This window comes from Callospermophilus lateralis, chromosome 16 (assembly GCF_048772815.1).
Source record: "Callospermophilus lateralis isolate mCalLat2 chromosome 16, mCalLat2.hap1, whole genome shotgun sequence".
In the NCBI taxonomy this organism is placed as follows: Eukaryota; Metazoa; Chordata; class Mammalia; order Rodentia; family Sciuridae; genus Callospermophilus; species Callospermophilus lateralis.
Window position 1 is genome coordinate 33,028,184 of NC_135320.1, and position 15,706 is coordinate 33,043,889.

Sequence of the window (15,706 nt, forward strand, 5' to 3'; positions counted from 1 at the left end):
AGCACCATCTAGCCCAGGCACAGGGTTTGGGGTGAGAAAGCAAAGTTGGAAAAGGAAGTGCTTGTCCAAGGCCATCCAAGTCAGGTTTTCAAAACCCTCCACCAGCCACAGGAGGCAGCCTTGGGGGCTTGGCCAGTGTGCGTGGAAGCAGCTGCAGAAAAGAGCTGTCCTGGTGCCAAATTCTTATCTGCTGGTGTCCTTGAGATTGGGTGGGCTGAGTGCCAGGGGGAAACTCAGAGTCTGTGAATTCTAATCCTGGACTTGCTAGTAAACAGTTCTGGTCATAGTGTCTTATATTTCCCTCCCTTTGTCTCAGGCTCTCTCTGTCTAGCAAACAAGGGGTAATTGCTCTAAGTGATGGAGCAGACAGAGGTTCTGGGGTGCATCCTGAAGGAGTTGAAAAGCAACAGAGCTCCTATGAGTACATCTGAATTGGTGCATCTTGTTGATGTTATTTTTAACCCTGGTTTGTTACTGTAGCCTTATAATTAAGCTGTACCTCTTTCTATACAGCTCTCCTGACCACACAGATTTATTTTAACAGTCTATTCTCTCACCCCCAGTATGAACAAGATGTGTTGCTTGCCATATAAATCAATATTTAAAGATTTTTGAAACTCATAAAAGGTCAACCTCTTCGGAGGAGAACTGAAATACAATCGCAGTTGAAAATCCTGATGTCTTAAGATTCAAGGAAAAATGAGGGATGTTCTCAGTACTTGCTCAAAGCGTGCCAAGGGATGCACAGGTAATCCCTAAGGTAGTGACGGTGATGATATGGCCATAATAATAGACTAACGTTTGCTGAGCACCTACTATGTGCAGGCACCATGGTAATGGTTTTACATTTGCTATTGCATCTAATATTCTAACAACCCCATGGTAGGTTCCATTATATCATCATCCTACAAATGAGAAAATCAAGCCTGAGTGAATTTGAGTCACCTATGAAGTCCATGCTCATAACCACCACTGGACACTTAGCCCAGTCACTGGATTGGAAATGGAAGCTGCCCATCATTTACAGTTCTTCCTGGTACACACCCCTGCTCCCTGCCCTGCCCCCACTCACATGTCAGGGTTCTGAGAAGTTTTGCAGAGTTCTCCAAAGCCTGGTTTTGTGCCTTTCCTCCCACAGTGCCACCTCCTTCCACTGCGCTCGGCACACTGTGCTTCAAGTTTTGATTCATTTTCTCCTCTTTCTCCTTTAGGACTCTTTGAGATGAGGCAACCATCTCATTCATTTTGGTCTATCCATAATGGTCCTGACTCATAGCTCAAAATGCTATCTATTTGTTTTTGGATAAATGGTTGATGTGAAAATTTACTAACAATCTGTTTGGGCTAGCTACTGACTGCTGAGTAAGAGATTTAGCCAAATTTAGTTGCTTAAATTAATAACTATATTATCATCTCTCGCAATTCTGTGGGTCAGGATTTAGGATGGCCTCGTGGGGACAGGTCGCCTCTTTATCTGTACTTGGTGGTTTCTTCAGCCTCTACTAGAAGACTCCACAGTGGGTTAGAGCGAGAACCACTAGGATCAAGTGTCTGGTCCTCAGTCCTCGCTGTCAGCTGAGCCCCTCACTTTTCTTGTGTGCAATCTCTGGGCTCCCGTCTCCTGTGAATTCTGCATGTGGTCTCCCCAGGAACATGAACAGGCTTCTAATGTGGAAGTTCAGGGTCTCAAATCAGTAAAACCAGAAGCAGTGAGTCTGCCAGGCTCAGAACTGGCAGAGTCACTCTTGCCACCAGGACCAGCCCTACGTAAAAGGACTGAAACTGGAGGCCTAGTTCATTGGCAATCATCTTTGGTAACCAAATGGCCCATAGTTTAATAGGACCACCTCCAGCCCACCCCAAGACTCCAAAAAAAAAATGTTAGCCAAAGGAAAACTATCTCGCAGAAGGTGAATAGCTTTTCTTATTCCATCACCACAATATGAGGGGAAATCTATGATTAGGGCACATAAATGTTGGGGTTACCAGAGAGTTTGGAGCAAGTAAATAACCAGTGGATTCCTAAGATGTTCTTTTAGGAGGCTATGATTTGGCCTCTGTCCAAGCCAAACACCTCTGGCTATGCCCAGATCTGGTGTGTGTTATAACTATGGTCTTTCCCTTCCCTTACAGCTCTCTGCCCTTCTCTGTAGTTTCCCAATTTTGTCCTTCTAGGCTCCCCAGGCTTTAGCTGTCACCCTTAGAGCATTGCCATTTGTGATTTAAATGTCCCTTAATTAGATTTAGCCTGAGTGGTCCCTGATATTTTTGCACATTTCTGTTTCCTAATTGTTGCATAGTTACCTTAGGGATCATCAGAATCCCTTGGACCTCATGTCCCTGAACCTGTTATCTTGTGGCATCCTTTCTTTGAATTTGAAGAGGCTTGATTCCAAGGCATGCAACAATTCTCTGGAGTTTTATAAAATTATTTTTATTTTTTTATTGCCATTTGTTTCTTTTCGTTTATTTTGTACTCCAATGTCATGTCAAGGCATTCAGTCACTTCAGTGATGGTCAACCACTTGGCAGAGCTACAGAGAAAAGGGGTTTCATTGATCCAGGCTCAGTCGCACACGCCTGTAATCCTACCCCTTAGGGGGACTGAGGCAGGAAGATGGGGAGTTCAAAGCCAGCCTCAGCAAAAGCGAGGCCCTAGGCAAATCAGTGAGACCCTGTCTGTAAATAAAATACAAAATAGGGTTGGGGATATGGCTCAGTGGTCAAGTGCCCCTGAATTCAATCCCTGCACCCCCCCAAAAAAATGGTTTCATCGAAGATCAGTGGAAATGATTTCTGTGTTTTCTTATATACATATATATTAAGACAATAGACTGTTAGGATTCTTACATAGCCTTCAGAAAATATTCATATATGGGCAAAAGGAATGGGATTTACAATTCAGAGTTTGGGGCTCACTTTCCCTTTCATTTGAAAGCCAGGTCCTGTCATGAGGCTACAAAGGCTCAAAATTCAAGAACCTAAATAGAAGGTAGGAGAGGTGGGTGTCAGGTGTAAGAAATGGTATAGAAATCCTTCTAAGTACAGCATCTGAAACCAGCACAGACTTTGGCTCTGTGGGCCTTCCTGGCCTGACCATAGAGCTATTGCATGGAAACAGTCTGTTCCTACCCCCAAGAACTCCAGAACTCTCTACCAGACTTTATGATGAAATGTTTGCTGCCATATCCAACCTAGGTGTTATCTGCGGGCTCCTATCCTCCTGAGATCACCACAAAACCAAGAAAATACAGATTCTTATCCATGAAAAGGCTTCAGGAATTATCTAAGCAAGTGATTCTCAAACTCTCTTGGTCTCTGATCTCTTTAGACTTTTAAAAACCAATAAACACTCAAAAAGCTTTTGTTTATGTAGCTGGCTTGTATATTTTGATATCCACTGAATTAAAAATTAAAACCAAGCAAAATAGTTATTTTTATCCATTTAAAAGTAGTAATAAACTAATTACATGTTAATGCAGATAATATCTGAAATGAAAAATATTTCTTCCAAAACATTTTAATAAAAAGTGGCATAGTTTTATATTCTTTGTAAATCTCTTTAACATCTGACTTAGAGAGAGCTGGATTCTTTTTTTAAAATATTTTTTTAGTTGTAAATGAACCTTTATTTTATTCATTTATATTCAGTGCTGAGCACTGAACCCTGTGCCTCACACATGCTAGGCAAGCACTCCATCACTGAGCCACAACCTCAGCCCCAAGAGCTGGATTCTTATACATGTTTTCTACTTGATTCTACTGTGATATGTTATTTTGGTTAAAAAAAAAAGCCCCACACAGATATGTAGTTTTAAAGGTCAGAAGTATTTTAATGTCCAATTCAGTTTATTGTGAATATTCTTTGATATTATACAAACTTCACAAGTATAACTTCTTGAAAGTTGGCTGCTACATGAAATCTGAAATCAATGAATGTTTTGTACTCTGTAACGCCAAAATCCATCAGTCTATCTTCACTCTAAAATGAGTCTGATTTTAATCTCATGCATAATTTCTGATGTGTATTGATATGGTCTTTATCTTTATGAGGAAATTAAATGAAAATATGTCCTTCATGGTAAAAATAAAGATCAATATAGGAAAATTAGATGTGGCATAAAAGATCCAGGTGATAAAAGTGGGTAAAGGGAATGGCAGAACAAATTTGTAGACGAGAGTCAAGGACACATGAACTATTATATCAAAGAAGAAAAGAAAATCGAGACTTGGGTTTTTAAACGTTAGCTTTGTCCAAGTGCTCAATCATAATTAATGTCCTCTCCAGTTAGGAGGCAGGAGGGGTTCTGAGCAGAGTAAGATACATGAAGATGCAGAGTCAGGAATTAGGGGACGAGACTGGAACAAGCTACCTCTGGCATGGCAACTTTTCTTAAAAATGGATTTTTAAGAAACCCAGGAATGGCACATGCCTTTAATTCCAGCGGCTTGGGAGGCTGATGCAGGAAGATGGAGAGTTTAAAGCCAGACTCAGCAATTTAGGGAGGCCCTAAGCAACTCAGTGAGACCCTGTATCTAAATTTAAAAAAAATTAAATTAAAAAAAACTTTTTAAATAAGCAAACACAAGTAAACAGTAAAAGTCTGTTGTTCCTTGTTCCTCTCTTCTCTCACCTTCGAGGGTTAACAGTTAGTTGTAGTTGATAAGAATACCAAATTTTTACCAAATGAAAACCCCTGCTCTTTTTTTTTTTTTAATTGGTTGTTCAAAATATTACAAAGCTCTTGACATCTCGTATTACATATATTAAATTCAAGTGGATTTTGAACTCCCATTTTTACCCCAAATACAGATTGCAGAATCACATCGGTTACACCTCCACATTTTTACATAATGCCCTATTAGTAACTGTTGTATTCTGCTACTTTTCCTATCCTCTACTATCCCCCCTCCCCTCCCCTCCCCTCCCATCTTCTCTCTCTACCCCATCTACTCCTGGATCCTTCTTATCACAAGCAATGAAGGAACACAAAACTGATCCATAACCATCTCGGTGACAGCAGAACCAACAGGGAGAAGGCTGAGATCCCTTGAGATAATTGCTACTTATGTTAACATTATTCCATGTACATGTCTGGCACTAGCTACTTTCTTAGAATCATGATTTCAAAGTATTTCTTTGGGTCAGTTTTTACTTTTGGGGCATAAAGAAGAAAAATAATTCAAAAAGCAAACAAAATAAAGAAAGATAAGTGGTGGAAAGATCCAACCCCCCTAGTGGCCTTCCAGTGGGTGGGGGATGTGCAGAAATTCCCACCTAAAGGAGCGGCAGCCAGGTGCTTAGTTACAAAGGGAGTCAATCTGGTGACTCCTAGTGATTTTCCCCACTAGTTAGATTCTTGATAGTGAGAAATCAGTTGTGAATTTACCCAATTTTGTCCTTCCAACTGGGACTAAAATGACTTTCTGAGCTATTGTAATTTTTAATGTTTTCCAGAAATATCAAACAAAAATTATCTGTTAAATTAGGAAGCATTCTTTTTTATGGGCAGAGAATTTTTTCTTTAAAACTTTTCAGCATTTGTTGGAGGGGGGAAGGCTGCCCATAAAAATCGCTTTGTAAACTGCAAGCCCTATTGTTGCTATCTGTTGAAGGAGCCACCAGACTAAAGTGAAATTGAACTTGAAGCCCAGTGCAGAAGAATACACCCAAAATCAAGTCAACATCCACAACCAAGAGAAACGCCTAAATGTTTCAAAATTACAGTGCCGAAAGCATTTCTTTTAAAATATTCATCTTAGGAAGAGTCTGTGGAAGGGGATTTTTTGTTCTCTTTGGTTGAGTCAGTATCACTAATAATGATGCTTTGGTCCTTCAAAAAGCCCCCTGCAGAGTATTTTTTCAATTTACTCATTTTGTTTGTTATTCACTGCTTTTTACATTTAAGGCTTTTTTTTCCCATCACATTTTCTCTTAGGGCAGTATAATTGAATTGATGAAACCTTAAGCCTGTACTTACTTCTCCTTTCTCCCCACCCCACCTCCATCCAGATCCCAGCCTCCATTCTCATTTATCCAACCTAAATCTCTAACAGAAAAAAAGTGAGGAGGACTCTGGGATGTTTTTCTGCCACTCTGAGCACAATGGTAGATGAAGAAAGGGCTACTTTAAGATGCCCAAGGCTCTCTTAGTTAACAACCTTTGCCCAGAAACTTGAATCAATTTACATTCATTACTTGCAACTTATTAGAAATTGCCCTTTTCTTTTTTTATAAAAAATGATCCTTGGCATTAGATTTTTTTATAGAAACCATGGGGCAGAAATCTTTGAGAAATTTTTTTTTATTCTCCATAAATTTTAGGATTATAAAGTCATTACAAAAATGAATTTGCTGGCACACCACCAGCCTCTGTGTACATGTGAATTGGCAAATTGCACCTCCTAAATGGGAGGGGGACAGGTGCAGAAATCTGTACATTTGTCCCTGAAGTATGCTGAGAGAATATAATGATAAAAACAAATATTTTAAATATTATTTATTTACTTATGAAAATTCACAATATTTCCTTTCTTTATTTAGATGTCCATTCTTATTTTTATTCATTATAAACATAGGTATTCTTTCTGTTTTTTTCTGTGTGCATTTCTTTTTTTGCAACTTCTGGAAACAGGACCCAGCCCTTTTGTTTTGTTTTGCTTGGTTTTTTGAAATGGGGTCCTGCTCTGTTGCCCAGGCTGACCTCAACCTCATATTCCCCTCCTGGGCTTCCCATGAAGCTTAGATTATAGGGAGCGGCCCAAAGGAAACCCAAACCCGGCTTTGGACCCAGTCTTTAAGGCTAGTCTGAAATTGGTCCCCTTTACCTGTTTCCCTCTGCTTCCTGTAATAGCCAGTTCACTGCCTATTAGAAGGTTTGCTTTTTAAATGCAGGATGGTTTGTATGCCCCAGGCAATCCTCCTAAGTAGTGTTATCACTGTAGATGAGGAAACAGGCTGGAAGGGGTTAGCTAACTTGCACTTGGTCACTAACCCAGTGAGGTGGCAGAGCTGGGTTTTCAAGCTAAGTTCTCCTTATCCAACACACTGAACTCCTCCAACCCCATAACTTGCTTAAGAAATGACCTTGACTAAGATCTGGCTTCTAGTAGACATTCCAAGCTCAAGAAGCCTGCTTCCCAGAACTCGTGGAAATGTTTTTGACCATGCTGGGATCTCCTGCCACTGGTTACTTCACATTCCCTTTGCCAGAAAGACCCTGATACCACAGAGAGTCCAAGGTGACCCCCATCACCCAGTCAGGTATCTGGCAGCTGAGGACTGAATCCCAAAGCCTGGATCCCTGAGGCCCTGAGGGATAGGGCTATGAACAAAAGCGCAAGAAAAAATGGTGTCATAAGGCAGCTCTCCAGAGTTTGAGTTTGGTTTAGTTCAAAACAGGAAGTCATGCTCCCCACCTCTCTCTCACCTCCTAACTAAAGTCCAGCTGTGTTTTCTCTCTGTTCAAGAAAACTGCCTTTTATTTTATTAAAAAAAAAAAAAAAAAAAAAAAAAAAAACAGGCAGAACCCCAAACTGGATGGTTAAGTAGTTTTATCCTTCACACTTTAAAAAATCTTCTACAAAAGAAATGTTGCTTTTGAAAATATCACCGTTTTTTAAATTGCTATTATGAATTTTCCAAGTTATTGCAGTGAAAATGAAAGAAAATAGCATGGAGAATGAGGTGGTGTGAGACCAAACATTTGAAAAAAATAAAAAAGGAGTTTTGCTGAAATACAAATTGGCTTCTTAGATTGTATTCTTATTCTAATTCCCAATTAGACTTGAGACCTGGGCGACTCAGGTAGATGGGCATTTAGGGCATTCTTAAACTACTTGCAGTTGTATATGCTGGAGTGTGATTTAGGTTATTAAAGGCATTTGGTATGTGTGTGTGTGTGTGTGAGAGAGAGAGAGTGGTGTAAGAGAGAAGTGCACCTATATTAGCTTCCAGAATGCATGCCTCTCAAGATAGCTCTGGCCTCAAAAGACTCTCAGGGGCTTTTTTAAAGTCTCCATTTCTTTCCTTCCAGGAATCATTACTTGAAAGAAAAATCAGAAATAAACAGATTAATAATATTAAAACAGACATTTTAGAAATGTGACCAAAACTTGATTACCATCAACCATGGTGACAGTGACCCAGCACCCTGTCCGGAGCTGAGACCAGCTCCTTTAAGGTTAACTTCCAGACCAAACCCTCTCGGGTAAGGTGCAACAAAGACCACATTCTGACGCGCTTAGGGACACACAATTTTCACAATGTTTTTATTATTCATAAAAAAATAAATTTATTTACATCTGTTATTTATTGTGGTAGTGCAGCCTCATGGCAGCGGTGCAGTACCGCTAATCATGGTAACCATTGTCAATGGGTCCCAAACAGGTCCAGAAGCCCTCCTCCGTGCAAGGAAGAACTTGGGTACCAGAAGTGGTGATGGGGGAAGGGCAGCCAGAGGTTGGGGGTGGGGGTGAAGCCTGTCGGGGAAAGTCCAGCCTAGTGAATGAGGCAACTTCCAGGAGCAGGGAGAAGGGAGCGGCCCAAAGGAAACCCAAACCAGGTTGGTACCACCAGGCTCCAATGGTACCATTAGACTGGGAGCCTGTGAGCAGAACATTAATTAGAAAGAGGAAGGGGCTTGGAAAGAAGACCCCAGTCTGTGGGGAGTAAGAAGCAGACCTCAGCAAGGAAGTTGAACAGCCCAGAACGTGCCTGGCAAAATCTGCCTGAGACAGTCTCCGAAATGTGTCTCCATTTCGCCCTATGCGAAGTGGCAAGTCCCACCTGTTCCGAGGGCGCTGCCTGGTGGGTTACAAAACTGGTCCAGCTATGCCACTCTCTTTTCTTTGCAATTTAAAAAACATGCCTTGACGTGGATCCCACGCCTGGACTTTTAGGCGGATCAAGAGATCTCTCTAACCATTGTCTAACCGTGAAAGGCCCAGATTGTGCAGAATTCTGCCATCACATATATGACAAATCCGGCTCAGCTCAGAAACTAGCCCCTAAGCGATTTGATGCTGGGCTCAGCGGTGGATGAGTCTTGAGAGCTAAGGGTCCAGACTGGATCTAGGTCCGTGCTCGCCACAAAGAAGGGAGGGTCTTTCTGATTACAAAACGTGGTCTCAGGACACCTGTCCTGTTCACAGTTCCAGGCAAAGGGAAAGGTCCAGGAGAATCCTATGGGACCTTGTACCCATTCTCTAGTGTCCTCTCGCTCTCTCCCTTCTTTCCGCGGCTCCCAAACACACGCGTTTAAGAAATAATCCCATCAAGTGAATTCCAGTCCTCTCTAAGCAGTGGTTCCACATAATCTGCTGGCTGCGGAAACTTCTTTCGTGTCAGAGTCAGGTCGTCCCGAGACCACGAATGGCCACGTCTGGAAAATTTTAAAAAAATATATCTTAAAATTAGAAAAAGGCATCCGATATTGAGGACTAGCGGCAGTCTTAAACCGAAACTACTCTCCTAGGAGAACTACAGTTACCCCTGGCTTTCAGTAGTTCAGTTTTTATCCGTGTTCTGGAAATTTGTGAGTCTTGTCCCTAAACTTGGATTTTCATCTTACTAGACACTGATTATGGGAAGACATACAGTATCCATTCACGCTTCTTCCGGGTCTATGCCCACCCGATAATTCGGGAAAACGTGTATGCGTTTGGGGCTTTTGAGTTTTAATTCCTCATCTTTCTCTTTTTTTCCGCCCCCACCCTCCCCTCACTCCCATCCCCATCTGCTCCAATTTAGGAACTGAGGCTTCAATAGGCTTGGATGCGATCTTTCCAAAGCTTGGAGAGCTGGCAGATCAGAGAGGGACTTTCCAGACAATGCTGTCCGGGGAAACCCTGCTATTCCGCATCAATTTTTAAAAATCCAAAAGTTCTTTTATAGAAATCGGACTTCCCTCCTTTTTAAACAAAAGTAGGGTTTGCCAATTGAAACCGGCCAGGACCTAAAGTGGAAAAAGTCGGGCGATTGAGATTTGCCACTCACTTTGCAATCAGCTAGTAAACTCCGTTGAAACTAAGATTTACCCCGGAAGTAGGATACTAGCTAATATTTGTCACTGGACGAAACACCATATAAACTGATCAGAATGATGCAAACACGGAAGACTGGATAATCCTCCAGAAAGATGACTGGCCTCTCCTCCCCTGATTCGGGAGAAACTAAACTGGCTTCCTCACCACCGATCCTGGAAACCTCCCTTTTGGGTCTGTCTAGGGGCTTAACCCAAGAGCCAATCTGGACACCTCTTGGCTGTTTGCCCCGGGACTCGCGCGCGGCGTCCCTACCAGGTTCACCGGGTGCACGTAGCCGTTTTCATAGCGATCTTCCTGCAGCAACTGCCGCAGGTGTGCGATGTAACTGGAAGCCAGTCGCAGGGTGTCCAGTTTGGAGAGCTTGGTGTCAGGGGGTACCCAGGGCAGGCTAGTCTTCAGCCTGGAGAAGGCTTTGCTCAGCACACGCATCCGAGCGCGCTCTCGGGCGTTGGCTGCGTTCCGCTGCGACTGCTTGCACTCTGCGGTCGATCCCTTGACCGGGAGTGGCTTTTTGCCACAGCCGCCTGCACTGCCACCTGTGCCGCCACTCCCAGCCACCCGGGGCCTCTTTCTCTTGCAGCCTCCGGAGTCGCTTGCTGAGCTCAGAGAGCACTGCTCCTCCTCGCAGTCGGGGTCCTCCTCCTCGGCAGACGAATTGTCACTGGGAGAGGCGTAACTGCGCTCGGCGCCACGGAGAGGCGGCCTTTTGGAGGCGGGGACCGGGTACCCCCGCTGTAGCCCCCGCAGCTCCATCTCTTCGGGGTCACTCACCGAGCCAGTGGACATAGCGTCTTTCCCCGCGCCCACGCGCGCTTGCCTTTCTCCGCCCTGGCCAGTATCACCGTCTCCGCCTGCAGCTCCCTGGCAGAGACGGGGGCCAGAGAAAGCTCGAAGAAGGACAGAAGACCTCGGCCGGAGGCGCAGAGGCGTTGTGAGTGAAGTGGGCGGTGAAAGTGAGCGCGCCCCGCCGCTGACCCCGGACGATGAAGCCCAGAAATTGACTTCGGGATCCAGGGTCCGCACGCACAACCACTAGCTGTGCCTTTTGACAGGACTATTTATCTGTACTCCTCGGAACAAACCACCCCCCCCCCACACACACACAAAGAAGAGGGGTTTGGAAAGGGGGGCAAGAGGTGGGGCAGGGGCGTGGAAAGGGTGGGGATCACTTTTCCTCGCCCAGAGGAGTGGATGGTGGGGGCGGGGAAGGCAAGGTCTCTATCAAGTCAGAATTTGGGCCCGAGGCCCCACTGACCCTCAGGATGTCTGTGCGAGATAAGTGTTTTATGGAGGAACAAAGGGCGACCCCTTATTCCTACCCAACCCGTCATCACACTCAACTGATCTATAGTGTAACGAAGATTGCCTGACACTTAGACCCCCCTTTCAGAGTCCGGATCCTGCCTGCTGTTTCTCTCTCAGTCTTTTCAGGAGAACTCAGTTTTTCACATTCATCACTCACGACCTATCCAAGTCTCCTCCAACAGAGAAGGCAAAACAAGCAAGTCACACCAACAATGTGCAACAGCCGCCTCTCATTCTCCTCCTCCTCTTTTCCTTCTGTGTAGCTTTATGATTTATACAGCACTTTTATCTATATTGTTTCGTTTCATCTTCAAACAGCATCTGTAGCTTAAATGTTATCTCCATTTTGCAGAATCACCAGGCTGGTTCAAAAAAAAAAAAAAAATCTGTTTAGGATCCCTAGCTTGTTGGCACTCCAGTAGCTACACGTCTGCCCACCACACACCAATGGATTTTTAACTGGTATTAAAGTCTTGAGAGTTCCCTGCCCTAACTCTTTTAGTTATATTTAGGGAATCCATTACTATTTTAGCTGTGATGCTGAAGAGCAAGCTACTGGATGCAGAATGCTAACTCAGCACAATCATCCTGCCAAAAAATAAGAAAAGCAACACCTAAAATTATTACGTCCCATTCCATCAAAACATAAAACACCTCTCCCTCCCCCAAAAGGAAACAAAACAAAATTCGTGTCTCCTTTTTTCCTAACTGGAAGGCTGTTGCAATGTGTGGTCAAGGGATGGTACTTCCTTTTGGAAACCATACCAGTGGTCAGCCCCTGAGGGAGTGTGGGCTATGTGCCAATGCCCTGTGAGCAGCCCACGGGAGGAATTCAACCCCTGTGAGGTTGAGATTTGGTTATTCCCTTCTACCATGAGGAAACTGAACTTTCGCCATTAACTGGTTGTTCCTTTGACCTTCCACTAAAAATCCCCAGGCTCCCAAAATGAGCGAGGTGCAAGGAGACTAATGGATCATCAGTTTGGGACAAGGAAGACAGAAGCCACTGGGTCAGCCTCGCTCCAGCGGATTCTTACAGCAGAACAAATGCGAAGGGCACTGTGCCTGAAGTGCCACGACAGGTGGCTGGCCAGGGGTGACTTCATCACTCAGGCATGGTTCCACCTTGTCTCCCAGGCCATGCCTCTCCCGTGGGAGAAGTTTCACACAATCAGTCCCGCGGGCCTCCATTGAAAGCGTTTTCTTTCTCCCTGTACATTTTGTCTGTGGTTAGGTAGTGGGGGATGGGCTCATTCTGGGACGAACTCAGTAAAAAGATCCCTTGCTCTCAGCTCTCTCTGGGCTGGGGAAACGCGGGATTATTTGACAGAGCATGGAAATTTTCTTGGAGCCTTGAACTTGAACTTGACTCTAAGCACGCTTGGCCTGGCTAAGGAGGGGAGAGAGACAAAGATGTAAGGAGGAGATCTCAGGCTAGCTTTCTGCATTGCCTATTGATGACTTGAAGCTATCAGTATAAATACATAGTCTCACACATTAGGGGCAGGCATATAGGTTTTTAAAATCTGGATTGTTTATACAGGTGCAGAACAAAGTCTTTCTTTAGAAAAGATTAATGGTGGGGAGAGCACTACATTTCTCTAAACAGTCCCAAGAACTGTACCCAGCCTCAACACTAAGGGGGTCATGGCCAGTTTCTTTTTCTTGAAGAAACTCCCTGACCCTAACAATTCAGGCTTATTTTTCATAGCTTTTGCCTTCCTTCTCTCTTCTTCCTTCTTTCTCTTTCTTCTTTTCCCTCCCTGCTTTTCTCTTTTTCTCTCCCCCTTCTCCCTCCTTCTGCTCTCTTTAAAGAAAGTCAGCTATTTTTATTTTTGTTTCTTCATTTGTCTTCCTTTCATTTTCATTTTGTCGCCATTTCTTTCTAGCTACATTCTCACCCTTTTAACTCTTTTTATTTTCCAGCTTTGGATGTGCAAGGAAGATTAGGGAATTTATCTTATATGTATTTCTTTTTAGTGTAGAATTGCAGTTTGCTTTCATGTGTCTGTAATAGCTGAGGTTTGTCACCTCTTTCCAGTATTTTTACTTTTCCTTCTCTGGATGATCTTAACACCTGGCAAGTTGAACAGTGTAAGTCTCTCTCTCTCTCTCTCTCTCTCTCTCTCTCTCTCTCTGTCTCTCTTTCTCTCTCTCTCAATCTCTCCCCCCCACCCCCCCACACTGTTTTGATGTCCCTCCTCATTGCAAGTAAATAAATAATAAAGTCTTAGTTTTTGTATTAAAGTGCACACTGAACCCAATTTCTGTTTGCTTCTGCTTTACAAACTTTTAAATTTGTAATAGATATACACTGTTGTCTATCCTGTTCATTGAGGGTCTTGAAATATTTTATTCATATTCTTTGTAAATATACAGTGTTGGGTGAGTGGGGTTAAAGTTACTTTATAAAGCAAACATTAATACATTTAATAATTTTTCCTCAACTTGGATTTCCTGCTTACTGGATATATACTTTGGGGGACAGTTTGCTTTTTTTGAGACTTAGTTCTCTGATCTATAAAACGAATTATATTTTTCTGGGAAAGAAGAATATGTATGGACTATTGTCTACATCAGAGACTGGCACACGGGAGATCACTAAATGCTGCTGCTGCTGCTTCTTCTTCTTCTTCTTCTTCTTCTTCTTCTTCTTCTTCTTCTTCTTGTTGTGAATGGTCTTGCCGGATATCACACAGCTAATAAGTGTTAGTGTCTGAGGCTGATCCAGGTTTTGTACTCCAGGGGTTGTTCTGGGGTTTGGATAACACCTGGATTTTCATTTGCTTTGAGTGCAGTCTTCAAGGGTCTGAAGTGCAAAGTCTCATTTCAAAATATTTTCCATAGCTTCCATAAGGGCACTCACTGAGGAAAAAAAAAATGGATGAATGGGATTTCATTAGAAACTTTCCTTTCTGTCCTCAAATCCTCTCATTGAAAATTAAAAACTTTTTTTTTTCCTGGCCCTACTATCCCAGCTGAAAAAAATTAATGAGGTGGGACAGGTAAAATGCCCAAATCAGAGTTTCTAATGTGCTGAAAGGATTAAAGGTTGTAGTATATGTGACAGCAGCATGCTTGGGTGTAACATGGAAAATTGCCTGATAAATAAAAATATTTTTAAATGCAGACTTTTTTTTTTAATTAAAAGGACAACAAAGTGGAATAATAATTACAAAACATAGGGAAAAAAGACCCATTCACTGACCTCCCCCAACTCTATGATAATCCTGGGTGAGGAAGCTTAGAGTTTGGCAAGTTAAATGGGCCGGGTTTTAGGGAGAGCAGAGCATTCCTCTATTCTCTGTGAAGGGTAGATGCAAATCCTGTAGTGAGTAGGTACTTAAGAAACCCTTGTGGGAATGCATATGAAGGGATAGAGCTCTCCCCATATGATTTTCCTGATGCTGTCTCTCTCATTAATCTCCTGAGCCCCACTTTATCCCATTGGCTAAAGGAATTTCCCATACTTTGAGGCAATTGTCTGTACTTTGGTCTGGAAAAACAGTATTAAAAAAATGTGGATTGGCACTGGATATTAGCTACACAAAGCTACTGAGCCCAAGAAACCAGCCCAATCATGGACTTTAATATCGAATACCTACTGGGCATTGAAGATGTAATGTTAACAAAAGAATGTAAAATAGCTCCTCAATATTTTAAAATATTAACTACATGTCAAAGTACGCTAATATTTTGGGTATGTTAAATCACATGAAATTTACTATCAAAATTAATTTCAACTTTTTAATTATTATGTAGTTATTTAAAATTTAGAATTATATATGCAGGTTCCATTGCATTGCTGTTGGACAGTTTGGTGATTAATCTCAGGGATTATGCACTGCAGTGAACTTCTATCTGCTATTAGTAAGAGTGGCTCCCACTCCCTTGAATGGAAACTGTCATGACAATATGGTGAGCCCATGTGATATCATTATTTTCCCTTGTTATCTGGCCTGCATCACCATGTGTACTTAACCTTGTGCAATCCTGTGAAACTGTCAACATGCTGAAAAGCACTTCCAGTTAGGATTTCCACAGCCCCTTATCAAACAAATCTTCACCTGGAGAAGTGTAGGATTTGATGGGACACTCTGAAGACAGGGCTCTAGTGAGGGATTTTTCAGGGTAATGTTGGGATGAAAGTACAGTGCCCAGGACAGAAAGATACAGGTTTGCATCCTGTGATATTCAGTCAAGTGGTATGCAAGTCATGTGGCATTTGGGTTGTTTGCAGGGTGCAGCATTAGGACAGGATCTCTCAAGACTTAGGCCCTTTTTTAGCTCCTCTATGTAAACACCTGAACCCTTCTCTAGGTCCAGGTCAAATTTTCTACTGGTGTCACCCACC

At 42.9% G+C, this 15,706-nt stretch overlaps 1 protein-coding gene across 1 annotated transcript; it reads right to left on the reverse strand.

The window, feature by feature from the left end:
• Positions 1 to 8,346: 8,346 nt before the first annotated feature.
• Positions 8,347 to 10,833, reverse strand: Msc (musculin). Its single transcript, XM_076836119.1, has 2 exons — positions 10,300 to 10,833; positions 8,347 to 9,383 (listed from the first exon to the last, which is right to left on the reverse strand). The coding sequence occupies exons 1-2, from the start codon at positions 10,831 to 10,833 to the stop codon at positions 9,297 to 9,299; spliced, it is 621 nt and encodes a 206-aa protein (XP_076692234.1). The 3' UTR covers positions 8,347 to 9,296.
• Positions 10,834 to 15,706: the final 4,873 nt, after the last annotated feature.